This window comes from Tursiops truncatus, chromosome 17 (assembly GCF_011762595.2).
Source record: "Tursiops truncatus isolate mTurTru1 chromosome 17, mTurTru1.mat.Y, whole genome shotgun sequence".
Classification (NCBI taxonomy): domain Eukaryota; kingdom Metazoa; phylum Chordata; class Mammalia; order Artiodactyla; family Delphinidae; genus Tursiops; species Tursiops truncatus.
In genome coordinates, this window is record NC_047050.1 from 47,941,165 (window position 1) to 47,966,690 (window position 25,526).

General features: G+C 37.5%; 1 protein-coding gene across 4 annotated transcripts in view; it reads left to right on the plus strand.

Annotated features, from left to right (window-relative positions):
- The window catches only part of ZFPM2 (zinc finger protein, FOG family member 2), a 465,367-nt gene that overhangs the window by 288,918 nt on the left and 150,923 nt on the right, over positions 1–25,526 (plus strand). For 3 of the 4 annotated variants that reach the window (XM_073794662.1, XM_073794661.1, XM_073794660.1), the window contains one exon: positions 19,040–19,151. In XM_073794662.1, coding sequence (XP_073650763.1) covers positions 19,040–19,151 — 112 coding nt within the window. Of the gene's footprint in view, positions 1–5,355; positions 5,424–19,039; positions 19,152–25,526 lie in introns of all 4 variants that reach the window. The other variant, XM_073794663.1, reaches the window with a different exon arrangement.

Sequence of the window (25,526 nt, forward strand, 5' to 3'; positions counted from 1 at the left end):
GAGAAGAATGGCCATTTCGGTGCATGGGACAATTTGTGAGATAGGACATCTGTACCTCAAGTGAGGAACTGTTCTAGGGGAGTTGACGCAGCTCAAAAAACTCCAAGGATTAGGGGAGAATGATTTCAGAATCTGGGAGACAGGAACATAGAAGAGAGAAGGCAGAAGACAAATCCTATTAAAATTTTTCCTGTCGCCAGAGAAAGATAAGGAATGTTGTCCCTCCCTTTCTGTCCTTCCTCTAACAAATGACCCTTATTCCTGGACACAGGAATTTATACCTAATATATAGCTAGATTAAGAGCTAAATAACTTTCTTGTAATCTAACCTTGAAACGTTACCATTTGCAGTATTGGGTCTATGCCAGTTCTTTGCTCAGTTTGAGTAAGAAACAGATTCTTTTTGAAGTAAAAAACAATTCAATAGGTTCAAGGTTTTCCAGGGATTTACAGACTGCTATTTGAAAAACACCAAGTGAAATAAATTAAAATATTCTATTTACTGTATTTCGAATGTATTTTTTACTACAAAGACATGGTTTGCCATTATGTAAGATAAAAGTGTATTTGTTGTCATGTTTGTTGTGTTAGGATCAAAATGCAAACATCAAATTGGAAAAAAAAATGCCCATAAATAGTGAGACCCCAAGGGGACTGCAGCCTCTGGTTTGAGAAACACCGGTGAAGGTGAAAAATGTATTTTGAGTTCCCAATGGTGAATTTTCTAATGCACTGTTATAGCCCATTTATAACTTGAACTCCCTGTGTTTAATCATTTTACACTAATTGTTTTCCCGTTTTGATTAAGGAATGTCTTTAGCACAGTCATCTAACATTTCCAACAGAGTAATGTCATTCCAACCAATACTGAAAAATAAAACAAGATTGTTGAGAGAAAACAAACTATAAATATTTCGTTGGAGTATGGAAGAATTTTTCAAATGTCTAATAATATATTTAGACTTGGCTTTTTATTAGAAAGTCTGTGAACATTCCTGTCTCCTATGTGTGTGCTCGCTCGCTCTCTCTCTCTCTCTCTCTCTCTCTCTCTCTCTCTCTCCAGGGTCACTACATATTTAAATTGTTTGTGTGTCTGTAACAATTTAGCATGTGAACCAGAACATAGGCAAAAAGACAGATGTTCCAATAAGCCGGAAAAAAATAAGATAATGTTCATTTTTCCGGGGTGAATAGTGGAAAGTTCAAACAGGATCATTTTCCTAGCATTCTTCCAAATTCATGGGTGAAGCTTGGATTATAACCCACGTATTTGACAGAATTGTCTTCATCTCCATCTCAAAACTCCTTCCTCAGTATCTAAGTCACTTTTGCAGTCATTTGTCTTCTCCTAATTCTCCAGCCAAGTCCCTCATTGCCTTGGGAAGGTTTTATGCCCGCCTACCCCACTTGATTCTTGATCCTTTTCCTCTCCACAATTCAAAATTTAACACTTTGCAGGCATTTTCAAAATAATGGCTCCTTTGTCATCTTCCCTACACACAGGATTGCCATCCATTGTAGGTCATCAGTACGTATCTGCTGGTTTAACTGAAGTAGAATTAAGTTGATTTCAGCAGTCAAAACCATATATGTACTAAAAATTAATGTACAGACCAAATAGCAGATTATATGATTTAAGCTGAGATTTTCAACTGATTGTTCAGTTGTCAACACAGGCAAATGATGACTGAGGTGAGTAATGATGTTACCATGCTACAAAATTTTCTCTTTGGACAAAGTAAACCCTAGTGGAGGGGGAGAGAGAGATTGGGGGAACGTGGTTAGGGAAGGAGTGGAAAGGGAAGGGGAAAAGATGGGGGAGGAGTGGGGAAACAAAAGAACATTGGAGAAGATGGTTATAAACCATATGAATAATTATTATTGGAGTAAATGTCAAAACGGTTTGGGTCAAAAGCTGATGGATTTAGGGATACAAAAATTTTAGGTGAAGAAAATGATAAACGTGATACTCAGAAAAATCAATGAAAAGACAACTTTGAGAAAGAATATTGAATAGTTTCTCTGAATTTGGGTGGGAAGGAAGGGCAAGAAGAAAGTAAAAGGTGAGAGGAGGTCCAGATCGCTTTTGACATCATTTTTTGATCTCATTCAAGAAGAATAAACGCTTTCCAAAGCATCCTTAGCCTCTAACCCCAGGCATGGACTAGGTCCTCGTAGGACCCATTAACTTCCAGGTTTATCAACACCCTTGTTAAGATAGGAGTATTCAGTTTGAGGCTCTCTTAAGAGGAATGAGGAGACCTTGGCCAAGTTCCAGAGAAAAGCAGTAAAAATAGTACCGTGAGAAAAAGATTAGGGTTCCAGAATATCAAATAATTCCTTCTGAAAAATAGGAAGCTAATAATACATGGCATAACTGCCTTTCAAAGTTGAAGGAATATTACCCTAAAAGTGGAGTTCCAGCTTCCTTTTTGGAAGCTGAAAGGAAATGATTTTACATCAAAACTGGACACACTCAGTTAGACCTTCTTGTGGTTAGCTTTGGGGAATCTAACAATTAAAAAAAAAATTCCCCACTTGTGGTTAATTCTCTCCACTGCATCTTTCAGTTCTTTTACCTGTTTTATTAGCCAATCACAGTTCATTATATTTTCCAAACAATTCCAGGGACACATGTTATTTTATAAGACAATATCAGAGGTCCAAGATATTACCTTATTATTTGTCTCTAAGCCTTGGTGTGTTAAATATGGGCATTCCTGAGTGTTTGCTTCATGTGTTTGAAATACTGTATTGCATTTCTTTGACTAAACTTGTTCATGTGGGATTTCCTAAAAGGGACTTTTGAAGAAATACTGGTTCATCAGTAACTTCCCCAAGTTTGCAAATTTCATCCTACTAAGTTCCGCTAAGAGTCACCCCTCTTTAAAATCTGAGTCGTATTTTGTCTTCTGTAACAGTATACCTAAAATAACTGAGGAATTCTGATGTCTCTTCTTTGTTTACCGATTTTAAGATCATTATGCATACTCAAATGCATAATTATAATTATGCATTCATGATGTTGCTTGTGCTGGCTTAACTCAGAAATAGTGTGAAGCAGCTAATCTCGAAGCTACAGGCTGTTTCCCATCACTTAGATTCTGATCAGAGCTGTTTGTTGAGTCTTATTGGAACGCGGAGTCTATATGCACCACTCCCACTGGACCCTTCGTTTTTATCACTAGTTTCACTCTCTGCCCTTTCTCCTTCCCACCCCCACCCCCCCACAAATCTTTGCTTTTAAGATGGGAAAACTACAAGATAATTTGGTTTGGTTTTGTATGTTTAGTCTATTCACAGTAATTAAATGGGAAGGATTTTTTAAAGTCTCCAATTTATTTATAATCCACATTTAGTATTATATGTAATAAGTAAAGACATAATATCATTTCTGGTGCTTGAGATTTTACCATCCACTGACCTTATCATTGAGTTTACTTTAGTGTAGCTTAAACTGGTCTAGTGCAAAACTACCAAACTTTCTTCTGTCTGTGGTAGAATAGTATGATTTTAGCCAAAAGGAAGCTGGTCTGTGTATCTTACATTGTAAAGTATTCATTGAGTGGCTATGGTAGCAGGATGCTTTTTACTTTTTACACTGTGAAGGATAGTAACAAATGTCATTTGGTAAAAAACTCTTTTGCCTTGGTCTTTAGAAACTAGAACTTGGTTTAGTCAGTAATAGCGCACCATGGAAATATATACTCGAGCTATTGTGCTATCTAGGGGTACAGTCTCCAAAGACAGGGAAGACAGAGAAGTAAACTAAGGCATTTTTGCTCTGCATGAGTTAAGGGGCAGAGCAAACTCCATCTGAGTTTCTAGTTTAGCTTTTTCTTTCTGCAGAGTTGAATTAGGGAAGATCTACTTCAGTGTGAATGAGTGACATTGTTTTTTGATTCTCAAAGTTATGGGAAGGGAACTTCATCAAGAGTACACATGAAAGTGTGTGTTTTTGTTGAAGGGATTATATCTTTGTTCCTAGAGGATGGGGCACCAGTGTGTCATTTCTTTGACATAGTTATATAGTCCCCATGCTTGTTCAAATGTCTAAATATTAAAGGAGACCATAAATGTGTTTTTAACATCAAGAAAGGAGAGCATAGATTTTAAGAGACTGACAAGTCTAGACAAGACTAGACAAGTCTGGGGCTTCCCTGGTGGCGCAGTGGTTGAGAATCCGCCTGCCGATGCAGGGGACACGAGTTCATGCCCCGGTCCGGGAAGATCCCACATGCCGCGGGGTGGCTGCGCCCGTGAGCCATGGCCGCTGAGCCTGCGCGTCCGGAGCCTGTGCTCCGCAACGGGAGAGGCCACAACAGTGAGAGGCCCGCGTAACGTAAAAAAAAAAAAAAAAAGACTAGACAAGTCTGTTTCATGAGTTTCTTCTATTTAGAGTACATGAAATTCTAGAGCCAGAGGCCTAGAGTTCGGGAGTCCTGGTCTTTCCCTTCACAAATGAAGAAAGGGCTCGTGAAAGTGATGTATTTTGACTAAGGTAATCCAACCACTTAGTTACAAACTTTGAACCAAACTTACGTTTAGTGAATTCTCAGGTCATTTTTTAGAAAATATATACAACTAGCATGAAATAGGAACTACTAAGGAAAAGGTCATGGTCTTTGTAATCATGTGGGATTTTGCTTTGCGTTTGGTTGGTTTGGTTGTAAAAGACGAATGAGACAACATATTAAAAAATCAAATGAGTACTTCAGATTATGGTATTTAAATTTAAGGCTTTGTTCCAGCATATGGACTAACTCAGGATTCCCAGTTTAGAGCCCAAGGCAGAGGAATGGCACAATTAGGAACTCAATTTCCAGAACTTTTTCAAACCATTTCCCAAATGCCCTATAAGCAAAGTTTTAGAGCTCGTGGATACTAATAAAAGCTATAGGTAGGAAATTTGGACTAATTTAAACAGAATAAATTATTTTATTTACTTATTTTAACCAATAAGTAGAGCTTTTCATCATGTGAGGTAAGATTTTATTCCACTAATATTGAGTTGCCATTTAAATCTTTTCATTGTGCTAAAAGTAGTGAAGTTATCTGCCCACTAGCCAATCTATTAAGTGGATAAAAAGTGAAATGATTCATCAAAGTAGTAAAATCTCTTACACATTTATATCTGTGATACGGAGAGCATTCTGTTGATGTCTGGATAGAACAAATTAAACAGGCACAGATATTTATTTCTTAAATTTTCCCCATTTTCTCGAATCCATGTTCATAATAATTATAAATGAACACCATGAGTATTTGTCAAGTATCCGTCTAAGTGATTTGTAAGTATTCATTTATTTCATCTTCACAACAGCCCCATGAGGTATTATTATTCCCATTTCACAGATAAGGAAACTGATGCACAGAGAAGTGGAGCTACTTGATCAAGATCACACCATAGATGAGTAGCAAAGGTTGGATTTAAATTTAAGCAATCTGACTCTAGAGTCCATGCTTTTAGACACTGTGTTAACTTTCCTCTCTGTTAAATTCATAAGTATACAAACCGAAGTTTCTGCTTCTTTTCCTCACCGTGCTCATCACATTGTGGAAGAACGTTGTCGTGAGTATGCCGTAAATCATATTGGAATTACAACTGAGCTCTTCGGTTTCAGACCCACTGGGTCAAAAGAACTACCCCTTTTTCCACCTCTACAGTATTTCCACCCAGTGCTTTTCACTGAGGCTTCTTTTTGACTTCCCAATTTGACCTTGAACTTTTCCTGGCCTATAAAACTGCTCTGTGTTTTGATCCCTTCTACCCGTGAACAATACCAATTTAAGCTGAGGAATGTGCTAACTCAACCCAGACTGAGATATTTCTTTAAGTGGAGAATCCTCCATCAGTGAGCCAAGACCTCACAAGGCAGTTTAGATTCCTCAAGTCGCTGCATCCAGAGGTTCTAAAGAGTGGAATTGACCTGCCAGACATGAAGCACAGCTGTACTACCTTGCAGCCCAGATTGCATGCTGATGCCTCACCATAAAGTACTGTGATGAGGCCCTGCTATGTCTCTTGACCAGTTGAGCACCAAGAGCATCTGTTCATTTGCTCTTGTCCAATCAATGCTGAATTGAGTGAATTTTAGCCCAACGACATCTTGTATCTCATCATGAATTCTGCTTATGATTGGAAACTTTTATAGAGGCTAATTTTTTTTTTTTTTTTTTTTTTTTTGGGGGGTATGCGGGCCTCTCACTGTTGTGGCCTCTCCTGTTGCGGAGCACAGACTCCGGACGCGCAGGCTCAGCGGCCATGGCTCACGGGCCTAGTCGCTCCGCGGCATGTGGGGTCTTCCCGGACCGGGGCATGAAGCCGTGTCCCCTGCATCAGCAGGCGGGCTCTCAATCACTGCGCCACCAGGGAAGCCCTATAGAGGCTAATTTTTATCCATTCTAAGCTGTAACCATTTCTACAGGTATAAAAATATCTGCAGTCATAAAATTAAGAATATTGAAAAGGGGCTTCCCTGGTGGCGCAGTGGTTGAGAGTCCGCCTGCCGATGCAGGGGACAGGGGTTCGTGCCCCGGTCCGGGAAGATCCCACATGCCGCGGGGCGGCTGGGCCCGTGAGCCGTGGCCGCTGAGCCTGCGCGTCCGGAGCCTCCACAACGGGAGAGGCCACAATAGTGAGAGGCCCGTGTACCACAAAAAAAAAAAAAAAAAAGAATATTGAAAAGTATTACCTGCTTTTCACTCTTTTTTATATCCTAACTACACTATGTTAAATTCTATTCCCCTTTTACCTACTCGATGCCTGATATTGGTATTTAGTATCTCAACTAGACTTTCAAAACCCCAAACTGTGCAAATGTGAGAAATAATTCACTACAAAGCTATAAATTTCACAGCTCAAAAAACTCTGAAGGTTATTAACGAGGCACCATGCAATTAGTTTATACAAAGTGCAGCTAGGAATCATGCATAATGTAAAACAGAAACTGCTAACCGCTGACTCATGGAAGATCATTTAAACTAGCTTTCATGGGTATGAAGAATTGATATTTAACACAATTCCTAAGAAGGTTCTTATTGCTTTAACACCATGGAAAGAATTGAGTTTCTTATAGATTTGCTAAGAGGAAAAGAGAAGGCAGTTTATGATTAAGGCAGTTTTGAGCCCTGTGAATTTGAAAAAGTTAACATTTTAGAGTCTCCGTTTGCTTATACAAAATGGTCATAATGATATCTTTCTCATAAAATTGTTGTGAAAAATTAATTTATAAATTAATGTTAACACCTACAATTTTAGCACATAGTTAATGCCTAGCAAAATGTTACAAATCATACATTAGGGCAATGTGTCACTTTTCCACCCAGCCAAAATTCTTGTTTTACTGGGAATTCTGCATTTCTATGGAAACATATTTCTTTAGCAGTATTAGAAACGTTAGCCAAACACTTGCATAGAATAACATACCAGTACTTCCTTAAGCCCGTTACATACATTAACTCATTTCATCCTCAGAATAATCTATAACATAAATACTTTTATTATACTTATTTCAGAGATGAAGAAACTGAGACACAGGAGTTAAGTAATTTGCCCAAGATCGTACAGCCACTGGGTGTTGGAGATGCAATTTGAACTCAGTCAGCTGGCACCAAAATACAAGTTTTTAAACCATTAAGAGATGGTTTACTTAATACTCATCAAGCATATTAAGCAAGATAATGAGTAAACACTTAAAATAGTATATAGATGATTTATCTTGGCTACCTTCCCCCAAATAGTTCAAATTTTGAAATATTTTTCAATATATCTTTTCAGTATATGTGCATGATATAGCAGTAATAATAATTCAGTGTGTGTATAGTAAACTGATGTTTGATAGAAGTGGAAGTGCACGGCTTAATCCTAAATATGTATGTAAAAGACTTTATGATTATGTTTTAGATGTAATTTTTTAAAACATATGCCATATTTGATAGACTTTCCATCCATGTTGGAGAAAGCTTTAGTGTTTTTCAACTTTAAAATTAAGGTATAATCCTAAATTCTCATGAAGATCCCTTAATATGTGTCTGTTAACCGCTTCTCATCTATTGCTATGCTTTTGTTTGGTCACGGACCATCAAATATGCATTGCAATTTCCAAATGTTTGAGGCGTATACTTAAAATATAATGAGCTTGATTATTAATATTGATTTAAATAATCTGTGTGTATATCATTTAGATATTTTTAATATTGATGCATTGTGAGCATCTAGAGGAAATGAAACTCGTCTTTTTATCTCTTTATTCTTAGAGTTTTCTCTATAAATAATAGATATTTATTAACTGTTTATTGAATGAATAATGAATATACTTAATTTATAATAAAGTATAAAGTGATTGTTTTAAAAGCAGAATAACCTAAGTAAGTCTCTCAGAATAGAAATGGTACAGAGAGAGATTTTTATTAATGCTGATCAGTTATTAATAATTGGAATACGTTTATACATAACGTTGTATCATTTATGTGGCAAAAACCATATCTGAACAATGTAAGCCAACTTTGTTGCAAGCTTTAATATCATTCACACACAACTAAATGCAGAATTTATCCTGGTGTTTGTCCTCAAAGCATGCACGTTTATGCTTTTATTCACATTTCTGCTCCTTTTATAAAGAGCATGGTTTGGGAAATGTGTCCAGGGGCAGTATTAATGAAGGTCTATCTCATTTGCTTCTGACTTCATTGCATGCTCCTTTAGTTGCCCCATAATGACTTCATACTGAACAAAGGTCCCCTGGATTGGGAGCATATAGAGCTGAATCTGTTTCATTGGTTGGAGTTCTCTTCTCATTGTTTGTCCCCCATGGAAAGCAAGGCAGCTGATTCCAGAATGGAGGGCCAACCCCTCGTGGTGAGCACTTGACTTTTATTCTCTGAAAGAGGGGAAGTAGTATAGTCCTTCTGCATCTGTTGATTTGTAAAAAACAAATACTGAAATCCACTCTCATGGTCAGAGTCTTACTTTAGACACTTGATTTAAGTGTTTGTCATATTTGTGTTATTAAAGAGCCTCACAGATTAGATAAGCTTTGTTCGATTTGACTCAGTAGCACCTTCACACTTCTGCCAGCTAGTTTGCCAAGCTTTTAATTTTTTGCACCCAACTTTCAATAACTTGTCTCATAAAAATCTGCCTTCCCAAAGGGTACTATATTTATCACAGCACTTAGTGTATAGTTCAACAATTTCATCTTGTTTTTTTCCTCTTTGGAGGGGGAAATGTTCCTTGTTCTTATTCTTCCAGTCTTGCCATAGACCCTTTCCATCACTTTCAAATCTCAGAATATCAGGTATAATTTTAAGTTAAAAACATAGGTGAGTTCTTAATAATTTATGGTCATAGAGTGAAATAAGGGTGCAAATCATGAAAGCAGCATGTAATTAAAAGAGAAAGAAACCTTTATATATATATTTTTTTTAATTTTATTATATTCTTAATATAAAGAATGCCTTTTTTTTTGTTTTTTTGGCCTTAAGATTGGCTAAAACAATAATAATGAGACAGTCTAAAAGGTGGCTGGAAGATTGCAGTGGATTAAAGCGTGACGAACACACATATCTCAGTATCTGAGGATGACTTTGTGCAGGATAGAGCTTTCTCTCTCTTCCACAGAATGCCTTTGGGTAATTCTCAGAAAGAGACTACTGAATAGAATTTACCACCTTTTAATGTAAATAAGACATTGATAGTTGAATGTGTCTATATATCTATTGCATACTCTCTAGATTCTTTATACAAACATTTTTATTTTGACCACACCGCTTTCTCTGTCCACACCATTTTCTTTGGTATTAAAATACCCAAATAAAATAAATTAGAATGGCTTCATTTACTGCCTCACCAATAAAGAGAGTAGCACTTCCTGAAGTTAAGTATAAACCCAGTGTGTTGAATTTTCATATTTATTGTCTCCTCCACACTTGAGATTTGAGTTTAGACTTGACAGAAATTCTATAGTAGGAAGGCTTATAATGATATTATTGTCAAGCTGTAAGGACATATGAGATCATCTTACAGAAGAGGAAGATGAGACGTGGAGAGGTTAAGTGATTGGCCCCAGGTCACCCAGCTGGGACCTCGGCTTTCCAGATCCCTGAACCCTGCCCAGGTTTCTGTGACAACCTCATGTGAGGAGGGCTACTCTAGAGCAATTTACTTTTCCCTTCCCAAGGTTTCAGCGCTGACACTCTTCTGCACATCGCACTAAGTGCAAGCCCAGAAATTCTGCCAGGAGCAAAACAACACTCCTTAAACACTCTGTGACTTTCAGAGCCGTATAAAATAAAAGGTTGAAGTTAATGGCTGCCAGCTTGGAGGGAGTAGTTCCTCTTTGGAGCCAAATGTATGTGGAGAACAGATGAGACTGTGGGAGTGAAGTTGGCAAAAGGGAAAGAAAAATGAGTCTATTCTTTTTTTGAAAATGAAAGTATAATAAATATCTGGATAACTGAGATGTTTATTACTCATTTAAAGATTTTTTCCCAATTGAAAAATGAAATATCTATATCTTTAGTATGAGTACTCTTAAATAATGATTTTATATTATTCTAAATATCATGAAATGAATTTTTTATTTGGAAGTTAAGAGATTGTTTTAATGACCTGTATATGTGGAACTATTTGTGTTCCCTTTCCTAAAAGATCATTATTTCTTATACGAAGATTTCTACTTTTAAGCAGTGACTCATGTTAAGATAACGTGTTTCAACGATTTTGAGAACTAAAAGCAAATATACCTCAGAGATAATGATTATTTAAATTTTTGGTTCATAGAGATAAAACTGGCTTTGACATAAGGAGTATGGATATAGTAGCCAAGAATTCTATCATTTTATTTCACACTCATTTTGTTTTTGAAAAGTCTCTTATCGTGTTTGAGATCCCACATACCACAGTGAACTTGAAGACATTTGTTAGCTGAAGTTCTCTGGAATTTCACTCTTGTGCTGTCCTCAAATGATATTTTGTAGAACTGTGCTCAAGAAAAACACTATTCTAATGAAACCTTCCTGGGATTTCCATTCATAAATCTGTTCTGTGCCTAATGGTATAGTGTAGTCGTTCTTATAATAGCACAGAACTGATGTCCTTCCCATTTAGACTTTCCATATATTTTCTAATTGAAGGTATTCTTAATTTCTTTGAGCTTGAGTTTGAAAATGTGTCTAGCATTTTTTCAAGCAATGCAAGTTAGATAATCTTTTACTAAGTTGTTTTGTTGTTTCTTAAACAGTAACTGTAGATAAGATACTTGGTATGAGTTTGAAAATTCTTAAAGTTACTTGTTTAAATCTGTTTCTACAACACACACACACACACACACACACACACACACACACATCTTGTTTTCAGACAAAGAAAAAAAAAAGGAAGACTGCATTTCTCACTCAAGGGACATCCCAATGTAGCTCAGTGGCCATTTTATTCTATTTTAAATGGAAGCATATTTTTTTAATGGAAACGCATGACATACTTAGTCATATTGACTGATGTCTGGCATTAATTAGTCATGAAGAATATTCAGGTGCTATAGCTGAGAAGCTTGTTCTATATCACCACACAAATAACTTGAACCTTTTGGTACCACATGGAGTACAGTGATTCTGTTTGTGTAGTTTAAAGTGATACTCTTATTTTCTGAAAGAAAAAAATTCTTTACCTAGGTAGCATCAAGCTCAAACATTCATGCGGTGTCCTGAATAACTTTTTAAAGGATATTTAGTAAAAAGCACAGTTTTATTAGGTGGAAATCATCATACTAAAAGTTTTATAGCTCTAGTCAAATCAGTAATGTTGAGGCTATGTGCCATGCCCAGAATTACTGAAAATACAATTATGGAGAGCCTTAAATTATCACTTAACATTTCTCCCCACTCCAGGTAGTCCAAAATAATAAGTTATTATGCCTCCATAGAACAGGCTGTTGGTGAAGGGAATTTTTAAATTCAAGCTCGCTGCCACTAGAGACTTCACACAGTTAAAAGGACAAGGATACAATGTTTTCACAATTGTCAGACTGAATTTGAATTTAATTCCAGTGTGGAGAACTGCTTGGATACATTAACTGAAACTTTTACTGTGTAAAATTTTCCCTGTGGTAGTACAAGGTCAAATCACATACAGTATCTTTTTTTTTTTTTCCATTTAGATGTAGAGAATAATTCAGCTGGGAGAGATTGGCAGTGGTGGTGGCATCTCATTGCTAAGGGCCAGTAATATATATATATATGTGTGTGTTTTTCTGGTACTAATTATATTAATCTAATGTCTACAGTAATTTGGAAATTCTTCAATGCCTAATATCAAATACGTTTTTATAGCTGAGAGAACAGAAACAGCTATGAATTTTGTCAAACAGACCCAACCCGTTTCACCTATTACCAAGGTATGGAAGCAACACACCAGGAGAATTTTCAGCAGTGTCAAAGTATGTCTCATGGCACTGGCTTGAGATTCTCTCATGAAATTTTGTTATGTTTCCAAACTAAAGTCAGTGGAGGCCAATGTTTCCATCAAATGCCACTTCTGGGTGTTTTTTTGTTTCTTTTAAAGACTGTAATGTCAGGCTCTTTCATAGGTCAGATTTTCCTAAGACTTCTAGCTCTTTGTAAGTAAGCTTCAGTTTGGAAATGTTCAACAAATATTTCCAGCAAGATTTGGAATCCCTAAGACAGCATTATGTCACCAGCCCCTTGGGTTGGAACTACCCTCTATTCTTTGCCTTTGGGCTGCCTGCTTTTAGCCCCGGTAACCTTTTGGCTTGAGTGTAAACATTTACTGAAGGCTCCCTCCTTTGTCGCTCCAGTAACTCCAGAGGTTAGTGAGAAGTGGATGCTAGTTTGACCTCTTTTATCCACATTAGATGATTCTAATTATTCCTAAGAAATGACACTTTTGACCCATTTTGTCCTTGTCAAGTTTGTCTGGTTGTAGACTAAGCGTGAAACTCTGGGTTCAAACAGTGTCCAGGAGTGCAGATTTTTTTAAACTTACAATGGGGAGCCTCAAAAGCGCACACTATTTCTTTTCAAAACATTCCAACTTAACTGAAATTCAGGCTCCTGTTATATACCTTGAATTGATTTATGACTGAACGAGACTGCCTAGATATAAGGTACAAACTTTAACCTGTAAAAACCCATGGGCTATTTCAATACAGAAAAACAAACAAACAAACCAATGAAAACAAAGTAAACCTATGTGTAAGTGAGGATGAGCTAGGTTTTGCTGAGGTTGTAAGCAACCCTAATATTGTAACAGTTTTTTACATTAAAACAGTCTCTTTCTTTCTCATGCTACATGGCCACTGTAGTTAGGAGGTCTTCCTCCTTCCCATGCTTGACGGTCAATTCAGCAAACACAAGGAAAGATAGTGAGTCCATTGGTCTTATAGCTTCTGTGTAAAAGTGACGCAAGTTACTTCTTATTCAATTTCATCAGTGAAGTGATGTCATATTCCCATACCTAACTTTGAAAGAGACCTGGAAAGTGGAGAGTTGGAAATAATTGATCAATAGCATTAATGACTACCACCGTCTTTAAACTGGGTCATAAAGAGTTTTTGTCTTGACTTCTATCCTAATCCCTACAAACATTACCAGTGCCTGAGAAATAGGGATTACAGAAACGCTCTTTGCACATTTTTAATTCATTTATTCATGTAGGTATTCAGCAAAAGTCTGAAGTGCATCTGTGGTGTACGAAACACTGTGCTGGTCGCTTCATAAGACAGCCTTAAGGTAGAAATCATTATCCCCATTTTACAGATGTGTATCCTGAAGTTCAGAATCCTCAAGTTTAAGTGATTTTCCAGTCTCAGAGCCTGCCAGTAGCACATATCGGGATTCCAGCCTCGATCATCCGGCTTCAAGGAGTCAGTAATGTCCTTTCTACCACACTTCAGCTGTGAGGTTAATAGTGAATCATAAAATGTTTTAAATACCCAGTTATAGAGGCAGGAATTGTTAGTCACCACTGTGTATTTTCTCATACTTTAAGGCAAGAACATTAAGTATATCTGATGATTGTGGAATAACAATGTATATTTGGTGTTATTCCAATAAGGGAAAGTTGTTTCACTTCTGAGCACATTTGATAAGGAAATTAAGTCATTTTTTAAACTGTAAGTCAGTAAATCTGAATTTTTTTTGTATTAGTTTTCTATTGCCACCAAAACACATGGCCAAAAACTTGGTGGCGTAAAACAACACAAATGTATTATCTTAAAGCTCTATACATCAGAAGTCTAGTATGGGTATCACCAGACTAAAATCAATTTGTCAGCAGGATTCCTGCTAGAGGATTCCTTTCTAGAGGATGTAGGGGAGAATCTATTTCCTGTTTATTCAAGTTATTGGCAGAATTTAGCTCCTTGAGGTTGCAGAACTGAAATCCCTGTTTTCCTCACTTCCTGTAACTGAGGCCCATTCCCAGTTTCTAGAGCCCAGCACACTCACTTCGTGGCTGCAGTGTGCCGTCTTCAAGGGCAGCAAAGGCAGGTGGAATCCATTTCATGTCAAATTTCTTTGCCCTACTGTTTTGCCTTTCCCTTCTACTTTTAGGAACTCGTGCTTAGATTGGGCCCATGCGGATAATCTAGGCTCCTCTCACCATGTCGTAGCCCTAAACCTTAAGCATGTTCTTCAAATCCCTTTTACCAAGTAAAATAACGTATTCACAGATTCCAAGGGGTTACGGTGTGGATATTTTGGGGGGACCATTTTTCTGCCTACCATACCTTTTACATCCATTCTCTTTTCCCAACACGTTGTACCAACTGTATGCTACCTCTGTAGGATGCTAGATAAACATTTTGGCCTTACTTTCTTCATTTGTCAAATTAGTGAATTAAACTCACTGAACTTTAAAGTTGCTTCTGGCTCTTAACATTCTAGACTTGTATGAATCCTTATGATGGAGAGAGACATGGGAAAGTAAACCTAATGATCAAAGTGGATATTATTGTTATTTTCTATTCATGGATTTTGCTGGAGTGTAGATTTCATATAATCCTGGCTAACTCCTTCCTTCTCACACTTGGTAATCTTCTTTGAAGGCGGTCAATCTCTACAAAAGTTGACTTCTTCAGAAAGAAATTGACTTACCTCCTCAAAACTGTAATAACTGGTCCCTTGAGATTTTTTTATCTATTTTACAGCTTGGGTATAGCTTTCACCAAGTCTTTGCTACATTTTTGCTTTTGCCTTATTGATTTGGAGTCAAAGAAATTGTTTTCCTTTCAATTCTGTTTCTTGAAAAGTCAGATTCTACCAGATCCCAGGCATAATAAATGTTTGCCAAAGTTTTAAAAGGTATAATGCCTAACCTACCATTAAGGAAAGATATTAAATAACTATTTTTATTTGTGCCACAAAGTCAAATCCTCTAAATCTTAATTTGCTTATGTACAAAATGGAGAAAATGTTAATGCCTAACTCCTGGAGTTGTAAAAATCAACAAAGATAATTCAGGAGAAATACTTAACACCCAACTTTTTGCAAGTATTCAATAGATGTAAACCACAAATACTGTTTTATAGTAGGAGGTGCAGAGGTGGACAAGTCATCTGAGTTTGCCCAAGATTTTCCAGTTTTAGCTCTGAAATCCAGCATCCTGGGAAGCCCTTCAGTCTCAGGAAAACCCAGACAGTTGGTCACCCTAGGAGCGGTAGTGTTTGGAAACAGAGCTAAATGTAAATATGGGCTCTGTCTTCTGCCAGCTATTTGACCTAAAAGAAATTATTTAATCTTTGAGATGCAATATCTTTGTCTGAAAATATATATGAGGAATAAATAAGTAAGGGATTTTGCACAAGGAGCAGCAATAGTAGCAACCTTATTCTTCCTGATTAAAAAAATCTTTACTGTCTTCCTTCTGCTTAGAGGTTTAAGCACAGAAAGGTTTTGCTTGATATGAAAAGGTCCTTCAAGATCTGATTCTAACCTGCTTTTCTGGACACATATGCTGTTATGGCCCTTCCACTTATAGGTAGTGATAATAATAGTATCGATGATTCCAGTGATGACAGGTAACTGTTATCTGGTGCTTTCTGTATATGAAGAACAGCTCTAAAGACTTTATATAAGAACTGAAACCAAAGAATCCCAGAACTAGTCACTATTTCCTGTACATACCACTCTTATACACTGCTCAGACTTCGCCCAGGCCATTACTAGCAATTGCAAATGCTTCCTGTCTCTCCTTCAAGATCTTGCCTGAAAGTCACTTCCTGAATGATATGATACCGTCCCAGAAGCCGCAGGACAGGAGTTTCTCGCCCTTCATTGACCCCAAAACAATTGACACATGACTTTGCACTCCCTACCTGCTACTGTTTGCCTTATAGTACACTTTTTTTTTAATGTGTCTGTATCCTTCACTGAAAAAGACCTCTTCCTATTCCTAGCACCCAGCACAAGACTAGATCAGCAGGTTCCTTTGTAAAATTAATGGAAGATTGTGGTACCGGCAAACCAATTGATTTACTTTACAGCAAAGATTCCCTAAAGAATTTGTGATCAATGTTTATTTTTCATATTACCTCTGGAAAATTGTAAACGCTGCTTTACTGTGTAGAAATCCATGTGGCTTTAAGAACTTTGGGTATAAAGATGAAATAATTTAAGATGCATGTCTTTCTCATGAAATAAGAGAATACAGTAGGAATGAGCCAGATGCCTGTTGTTAAAGTCTGTTATTTAAGATCAGAAGAGAGCAGATGTTACAAAGGACACCACTAAATCCCCCATGCGCAGGCTTATCGAAACGGTGGAGTCTCTCCCGTGACTAGTTCTGCTTGCTTGGAGACCTGCTGACACTGATCTGTGGACTTACCTGCTTCTCTAGTAGTAAAAGGAGCTGAAATATGCATAATTAAGACCTATGATTTAATTGGATATGGGCCACTATCACTTCAGATTGAAGAAGCTTACCTGTTCTCAAATTATATTTTGAAAGTGGAAAAACAAAATCGTCACTTAGCCCAGCGGTCCCCAACCTTTCTGGCACCAAGTACCAGTTTCGTGGAAGACAGTTTTTCCCTGGGGTGGTGGGGATGGGAATGGTTCAGGCGGTAATGCAAGTGAGGGGGAGTGGCAGATGAAGCTTCGCTTACTAGCCCACCACTCACCTCCCGCTGTGTGACCAGGTTCCTAACAGGCAGCCGACAGTACCTATCTGCAGCCCGGGGATTGGGGACCCCTGACTTAGACTAATAACCAGAGGGATAACTTGATAACACTTTGTCTAGATTGTTTTAAAAAATTATAATATAAAATTACTTTCTTCCCCCAGGGCTTTCAGATAACTGTTTTTCATGGTTTTACTTTCCAAATATTAAGATACATAGTTGAAAAATTGAAGACTTTAAAATGAATTAAAGTATGAATATGAAAAATCAGTATGCTAGTATTTCTGATGGTTGATCTGGTTTACCGCCTCCTCTGTTTTAATATTCGAAGTATTTTTTTAGACTTATTTTTAATTTGTCCGTCATGGTTGATTTTTTCCATTAAGTAGTATATTTTATGGTAGTTTTTACCGCTTACAATATAATTGATACATCAAAAATGGGTTAGGGGCTTCCCTGGTGGTGCAGTGGTTGAGAGTCCGCCTGCCGATGCAGGGGACACGGGTTCGTGCCCCGGTCCGGGAAGATCCCACATGCCGTGGAGCGGCTGGGCCCGTGAGCCATGGCCGCTGAGCCTGTGCGTCCGGAGCCTGTGCTCCTCAGCGGGAGAGGCCACAACAGCGAGAGGCCCGAGTACCGCAAAAAAAAAAAGAAAAAAAAAATGGGTTAGCATTGATTTTATGCATAGCTTTTAATATGGCTTTTCAGTATCAATAGAAGATCTGTGTCTCATGCACTATCAGTGTCGTCATTTGGCCAGTGAAACGAGGTTTCCGGATTCCTGAGAGATTTGAAATGGCTAGATTACATAGAACTCCTCAAGTGGATACTTGCTAATGCCAATTTGGGAAATTTGTGATAGCACATAACATGTGGGAAAGTCCCATAATGGGCTGAGATCTCTCCGGTAGGATCATATCTAGGTGAAAATCCAGTTCAAAAATTACCTTGAGACCCTGGTATTGTACTCTGTGTTGTGGTTTCATGATAGTTGATATACAGAACCTGGGCTGGTGAATGATAAACATCTGAATGCGAATTCACTCTGACTCATCGGGAAACACCAGTCTTGCTAAGGCTTACTTATTTCCTCCCTGGTTTATTTCCTGCCATGTTTAACATAGTTAAAGACAAATAATTTGGGTTGCAAACGGCCTAAAATGATGACCCTTTTGAGCCTTGTATTTAAAATGTACACTGAAAATATTTTGTTAGAACTAGAGCACTTGTCTCCCTGCTTCTATGCTTTTCAGAGCAAGGAATGTCATGCTTTAGTTGCTGTGCATCTGAATTTATTCCCAATTCCTCTTTTATAGTCTTTTCGGAGACAGTGTATGGTGAGTCATTAGTATTAATATTATTTCAGTTTCAGTGGGACTACATGTCCATACTTAGAAAAGGGTGTTGGTGGATTTCATTATTCATTCAGAATAAATTTCTACTCTAATATAAATGTTGCTCAGGATAGAGCTTTGAAATGGATCCTGATTCTTTAAATTCTTTCCTGTCTGTTTCAGGAAATAGTGAGATCCTGTTGATAGTAAAGTACAATGTGTCTAAAGTTCACTTCTAAACACTCTGCTCTTTGCGATGAAAGTCATCTGCATTCTTTTTATAATTCAGAGCTGCAAGAGATCTGTCTAATCTTGGAGATCTGATCCAGTATCATTTAGAAAAAAAAATATTCTTGATAATAATTCTACCCTTCAGATTAGTGAAAGCAGTCAAGCTTTACAGCTTCTGTCGTCTTAAAAAGATATCATGAGACAGGGGAATAAGGACTTGGATTATGTTTTAGGAGATTTAGTTATTTGGAAAAATAAAATGATTAGTACAGTTATTATTCAACTTTTTAATCAACGAAAGCAAATGGCATCCGTTTGTTATCATTCTTTCTACAGAAGACAAAGGCTCAGGTCCCCATGGTGCTGACTGCTGGTCCCAAGTGGCTCCTGGATGTGACTTGGCAAGGGGTGGAAGACAACAAAAACAACTGCATTGTGTACAGCAAAGGTAAGTGCAAGATCATTTCCCTCTGGCTTTGGATGTATTGAAACCTGAGTGTTGCAAAGTAGAACCAAATGAGCTGAAAGGGGAGTACAAAGTAAAATGGGGTCCTCTCTCTTCCTTTTTCCCTTATGAATCTCCCTAACCTGTGGTTTCAGCAAGCCTACTGGGTTTTTTGTTTTTTGTTCTTTTCCTGTACAGCATAAAACAAAATGTGTTAGACCATTAATTACTTAGCGCCATACACATTCACCTAACCGTGGATTGGAGTGCCTTGACTAGTACCTTCCCCGCTGTTACTTTTATTCAGAGCGGGTTTGATGAAATCTCGGATTCCTCTCTTAGGCATCATCCTTCAAAAAGTAAATTCCTTTTGAAATTTGGCAGTCCGTGTCAGGGTGTCAAGGTGCGAGTTCTAGAAGGCGCTGCATTCCAGCCAGTTTCCTGAAATCACACACGATGAGGGGATAGCTGAAAAGGAAGCCATTGCAAAGACTGAGAATTCCTCCCCATGGTGATTTCTGAAGGGCAGGGGGCAAATGCTAGGGAGGAAGCGATGGCTTGCAGAGCATTGCCTTTGATTTGCTCAGTGTGGCATCAACCTAGACTGCGTCAAACAGCTACACCCCGGCTGCAGAGGAACCGCTGCTCCGGGACACACATCATGGGACCGACTCCCCCAAACTCAGGCCCCTCCACGTGTGTGGTGTGGTTTGCCGCACTTTTCTCCATATTCAAGTTCTGGGCCCAAGCTCTGTACTTTTACAGTGAAATCCCTAATCTCACTCCTTCGTAAATATTGCAAAACTTTGTGCTTCTCATGTTTAATTTCTTTTCGCTTTCCTTTTTAACCAAATAGACCTACTGAGATCAAAGATGTATTTGCACATTGAACCTAGAAACCATAAAAGCATACAAGGGAACAAGCAAATAAGCACCCCTATCAATATATTAACATATAAAACACTAATCATAACATCAAAGACTCTTAAAAACTTGCTAGAAACAATTACAACTTGTTCCTATAATCATTACAATTTGTACACTTATAAGAGGATTGCCTTTAAACTACCATAAGCCTTTGAAAGTTGAAACACCAGAAAGAGGGAATTTGCAAGCTAAAAAGACAATCTGCACACCAGGATCTGATTATATTCCTTTTCCTTCTGTAACTGCTGGTCTCATACCCACTTATTTTCAAACACCAAATACCTGTGGTATGCTGGTGGGAGCTTTTAACTAGAAGGCAAGTAAGATTTTCCCAGGATATGTCACTATGTTCTATCAAAATGGGAAGCAATATTATAGTGAACCAGCTTACCAGTGTCCACATTCAGAACGCAAACACTGCAAAAGATGGCTTGGAGTGTAGGGTCAATGACTCGGACTAAATTTTTGTTGTACAATATCTTATCTCTATGATGGCAATGTAATATGGAGGAACCAAGAGGATAGCTATTCTATCATAATCCAAATCCATTACATGTTTAAATCGGGCATTGTTTTAGAAGAGATGATTATTAGATTGTTACATGAGGAAAAACACTATAACCAAATTGTAATTCTGTGTTCCATGGAGTACGTTAGTTTGAACATGTTTACGTGTTTGCATTATGGTTAGATGTACCTTAAGCCTCTTGGCAATAAACATTTTGGAGTAATTTGTGGAAGCTTATTAATTAACTCATAAAGCATGGATTGAGCCCAACTGTGTGCTAGCTTTGTACATGGATAATAACAGCCACCCTTTATTAAGCACCCCTGAATCCTCTCCTTGGTACTCCCATACCAAATTCTATGCACTTCTCTCATTGCTCTTTTAACCTCGTTTTATGATTATCATTTTATATTTCAAAAAAAGAGTAGTAAAAAGTTAGGTATTGTTGCCTGCCTTTCCAATCTACTCTATATTTACTGAGGGCAAGGATTATGTCTCAGTCATCTTTTCATCCTTGGACTGGCATGCTGCCTGCACAAAAAGAGCACAGAGTAAATAATGATTGGTTGACCAGATAAACAAATGATGAATGGCTGCTAGAAACTATAATAGGCACATCACATACTGTGATGATGACCAATATGAATTCCTAATATTCAGTAGTGTTTAACCTACAAAAGGTAACTCGATATTGTTCAACTTGCAAGAACAGATGGCATTGCAATTCAAATAACAAGGACTGCAGTAACTACTGTATATGCATAATTTCATTTAATCATCAGTTAATACCTCCTAGTAGGTAATTAACATCCTACCCAATTTTATAAAAAATGAAATTGAGGCATAGATAGATTAAGTAATTTGTCATGGTCACATAGCTACTAAGTGTTGTTTTTCTTTTTAATTGAGGTATAATGTTGATTTACAATGTTGTGTTGATTTCTGCTGTACAACAAAGTGTTTCAACTACTAAGTGTTTAAAGTGGGATGCAAACACACATCTGTCTAATTAAGGGCCTGAGTTGTACATATTAGAATGCGTTCTCCCGGCATTAAGCTTTCCAGCAGCTAGATGAGATAAGTAGTGTGTTTCTTAATTTACACAACCTACACTGTGTGTGACTTAGAGCAGTAGTATGTTGTCCCTGGTCCAGGAGAGCTAACAGAGAAGCCAAATTTAAATCCAGGTTTTGATAATTCCAAATCCTATACTCTCTGTACTGTGTGACGCTACCTTTCCCCTTGACACTATCACATGATGAATAAATTCTCTTAAACTACTCAAGCATTTCTGTGCAGAAATCACAGAGTATTATTATAATATGACACTTACCAAAGTACACTTCACATAACGCTAAGATTAAAGGAAAAGTCCCAAGACCAAATATTGCCTATCTTGGCCCCTCTTGAAAACTCACAAGGCCTTCTGGTATGAATGCTCTGAGAAGTCCTGTAGTAAAACAAAACAAAGTAAAAACCTGTGTAACTCGTTTGACTATAAGATATGCATATATTTTTTTCTCCAACCGGTGGACATCCATTGGAGCATTGGAATTAGTTCTCTGGTGAACACACTTGGGAAAACTCTGCTGTAGACTCTACTCTGATCTCCTAGGTGGGCTTCAGAGGCCTGGTGCTAATTCCTAGAATTCAGGTTGCCTTTGGAGGAAGGGAATCGTTCACTCAAAGTTCTGTGAATACCTCGATATTCTAGGATTATACTAGGGATTGTTCTCATCATGGAAAATAGGACCCCAGGAATCACTCCTACCAGGACCACATGAGCTCTGAAGCCTTCTGTCTTCACAGGCTATGGGTATGATAAGCCTTCTCAAAGCCAAAGAGTTTTGTAGTTGGAAGGGTTTGGTGATTTAGATTTGATAGGTACATATTGACTTGAACATCCGTAATGTGCGAGACATTTTCATAATGTGTATGTTATTTATCAGTTGGGGCTGTTTTGTTTTCAAATGATACAAATCCAAATGAAATTGGCTTATACAAAACATAATCAAAGTGTAAGTGTGTGTGTGTGTGTGTGTGTGTGTGTGTGTGTGAGCATATTGGGGGTAGGGGAGTCCATCTGCTCATATAACTGAGAATCCAGGGATCTTCTAAACTTCAGGATCAGTTTACGCTTTGTCCCCAGACGGTCTCTATCTTCTGCCTCTTCTTTCTTTGTGTGTTTCATCCTCAGAAATGTTCTTGTCAAGTGGTGGGAAACTCCAGACTTCTTCTACAAGCACAGCAATCCCAGTGAAAAGAGAGCTTTTCTGAGTTTTACTTGGGGTACATCGCATACCAATGCTTGAACCAATTAATCACTATGACTCTTCCTTACAAACTACAATCATCTGTAGACCTAACCCCACATAAACCACTGAGACAGAGGAGAAGTAGTTCCCCAAGTGAAACCAAAGTGCTACTTCCAGACAGAAAAGAACGGTTGCTTGATGGGCTAACATCCATGTACCCAGATGTAACACATTACTCCTAATGTCTAAAAAGCTCTCCCTGAAGATGAAAAGTAAATTCCAGATGCCAAAATTGCATTGCCTTATTTTGTTTTCTAGCTAAGAACCTAAACTACTTATGAATTCTATGCCAAAAATCACCTTTACTGGGCCTGGCTATCTGAAACTATATTAGTACCTATTTACAAATAGAATGTAAAATACATATATGTAGCATTTTAAAATGCCTTCACTGTGAAATTTTTAATAATATTTTCTTATGGCATGTAACTATTACCATTTAAGAAACATGCTTACTTTTTGAAGTATTTTTAAATGTGGGCTAGCAGTAAAATTAAATATAATTATAAAATTTTCATTTCCAGGGTGTCCATCAAATAATTATTATCAAATTACATCACTTAGTGCTCTTTGACAGGCTGCCATCATCCTGTTTTATCAAAGTAAAAAAAAAAAGTATAGTATTTAGCATTAATATTAGAATCTGATGTACCTTTTTTTCCCTGCCTCAACTACCCCCTGTCATTCCAGAAAGTAATTAGCTCATCCAGACACTGATGGACCAGACTTGTTGGGTTGTCTGGTTTCTGCCATTATTCTCAGCAGACTCCAGATAATTCTAATTTACTTATCTCCAATGGAAAAGTACTAAAAAGCACCATGCTGAAGTTAAAGGGAGGCTGCTGGAGGGGAAGATGAGCAGAGGCCTGCCCACTCACTCCTAAAATCCATGAATGCCTGTCGAGCATTGGAAATTAACTTCTTCTCTTTTCCCTATACCTCTGTATTTTTTTATAGCATTTGCACAGTATGGTGCCCTTTCTCATTTGTGAAAAGTAAATAAGTTACTTCGAGTTTCATGTTTTTGAACGAAATTAAACCTTTAGCATCTTGCATGTGAGTTTGTTCATTCGAAATTAAACCTTTAGCATCTTGCATGTGAGTTTGTTCATTCAGTTCACTGCAAATGAGGAAAAATTGAATTATTTGGGTTTTCGTGGAGTGTTATTTCAGAGCAGCCACATTCTCTAGGTATCTGGATGAAGAGAAGAAACATTGTCAATCAAAGGAGTGAAAAAGTATCAGCTAACCCTCAATCTCACCTTAACCATGGAAGATTTCTTTTTATATAAAAGCACAATATCATTGTAAAAAACTGTTGCTTAGATGGAACCTTGGGCAAACCACTTTTCCGCTTTAAATCCTGATTTTTTCAACTGTAACAATGAAATAGCAGTGGCCGTCTCACAGGATCTTTGTGAAGATGCACCCGTACGCATAACTGCATATGTTATTATAAATATTGCTGACGATCTTATACTCAGTCCAGTTTGCCCTTTTGGTTATATGTCAGGACAAATTTAGAGGAAATGAACCCAGGCCTCCATGTTGGTATCAAGCAAGTGTGTGAGAAAACCTGGTCATCAGATACCAGATTTATAGCCAAGAATTCCATAAATCCCATTTGGTCCCTGTGAACCCACAGTATCTGCAGAGAACTGCATTATAGAATCAGAGGCCAGAAAAGCCTCTGCCTAAAGATATTTTTTCCCTTGGGCACATGATATTTTTAATGAAAGTCATATGTAAAAAGCTAGTATAAAGATAATAATGATGATAATATTAAAACTAGCAATAGCAGTTACCATTTATTAAGCACATATTCTATGCCAGGCATGGTTTTAAACACTTTACATACGTTTTCTGGTTTACCGCTACAAGAAAATTATGATGTAAGCAGAATTATTCCCACTTTACAGATGAGTAAACTCAGGTTTAGGTAAGTAAATAGTTCAAGGATATATAGCTCATACGTGATGAAATTGATATTCAATCTTAAGCGTGTTGACCTTGATTCCCAATTATGCAATTTAGCAGAGTTTTGATGACACCATTTACTAGGCCTAGATTGTAGGTTATTGGTCTTCTTCACAAATTTACGTACATATTTATCAATGAAACTTTTTTTTCCTTGCTCTGTGGTTTGGTTTTTAAGAAAAAATTTTCCAGAACTAAAACAGCAGTGACAGCAGTACCTTATGCTAATTTCCCTGTTGCTTCGAAGGCCACAGCAATTTAAAGTCATGTAGAAAACTAATCTCCAAATCATTCTGTGACCATCTTCAAAGTTCTGATTTTGCTTGTTTGGACAAATGTAATCATGCAATTAATTCAGTTAAGCCCTGACTGTGTACTACGTTCAAGGTCCTATACCGGGTACTGTTGAAATAATGACTGTAGTTCTAATATAACCTAACTTGGATGAGCAACTTTCTGCACACTGACTAAATTGATCAACTGTTTAAAACAAAGATCTTTCATTCGAAGGACGCTTGCAAAAGGCTGGACTATTTTCCACCTTAAAATAGAGGATCTGTTGCATGTTCCTAGAATGTTGAAACAGCCTTGTCTAACATGGCAGTCAGTTTTCCCAACTAGCCTACAAGTTCATGGCTAACTTTACTTAAA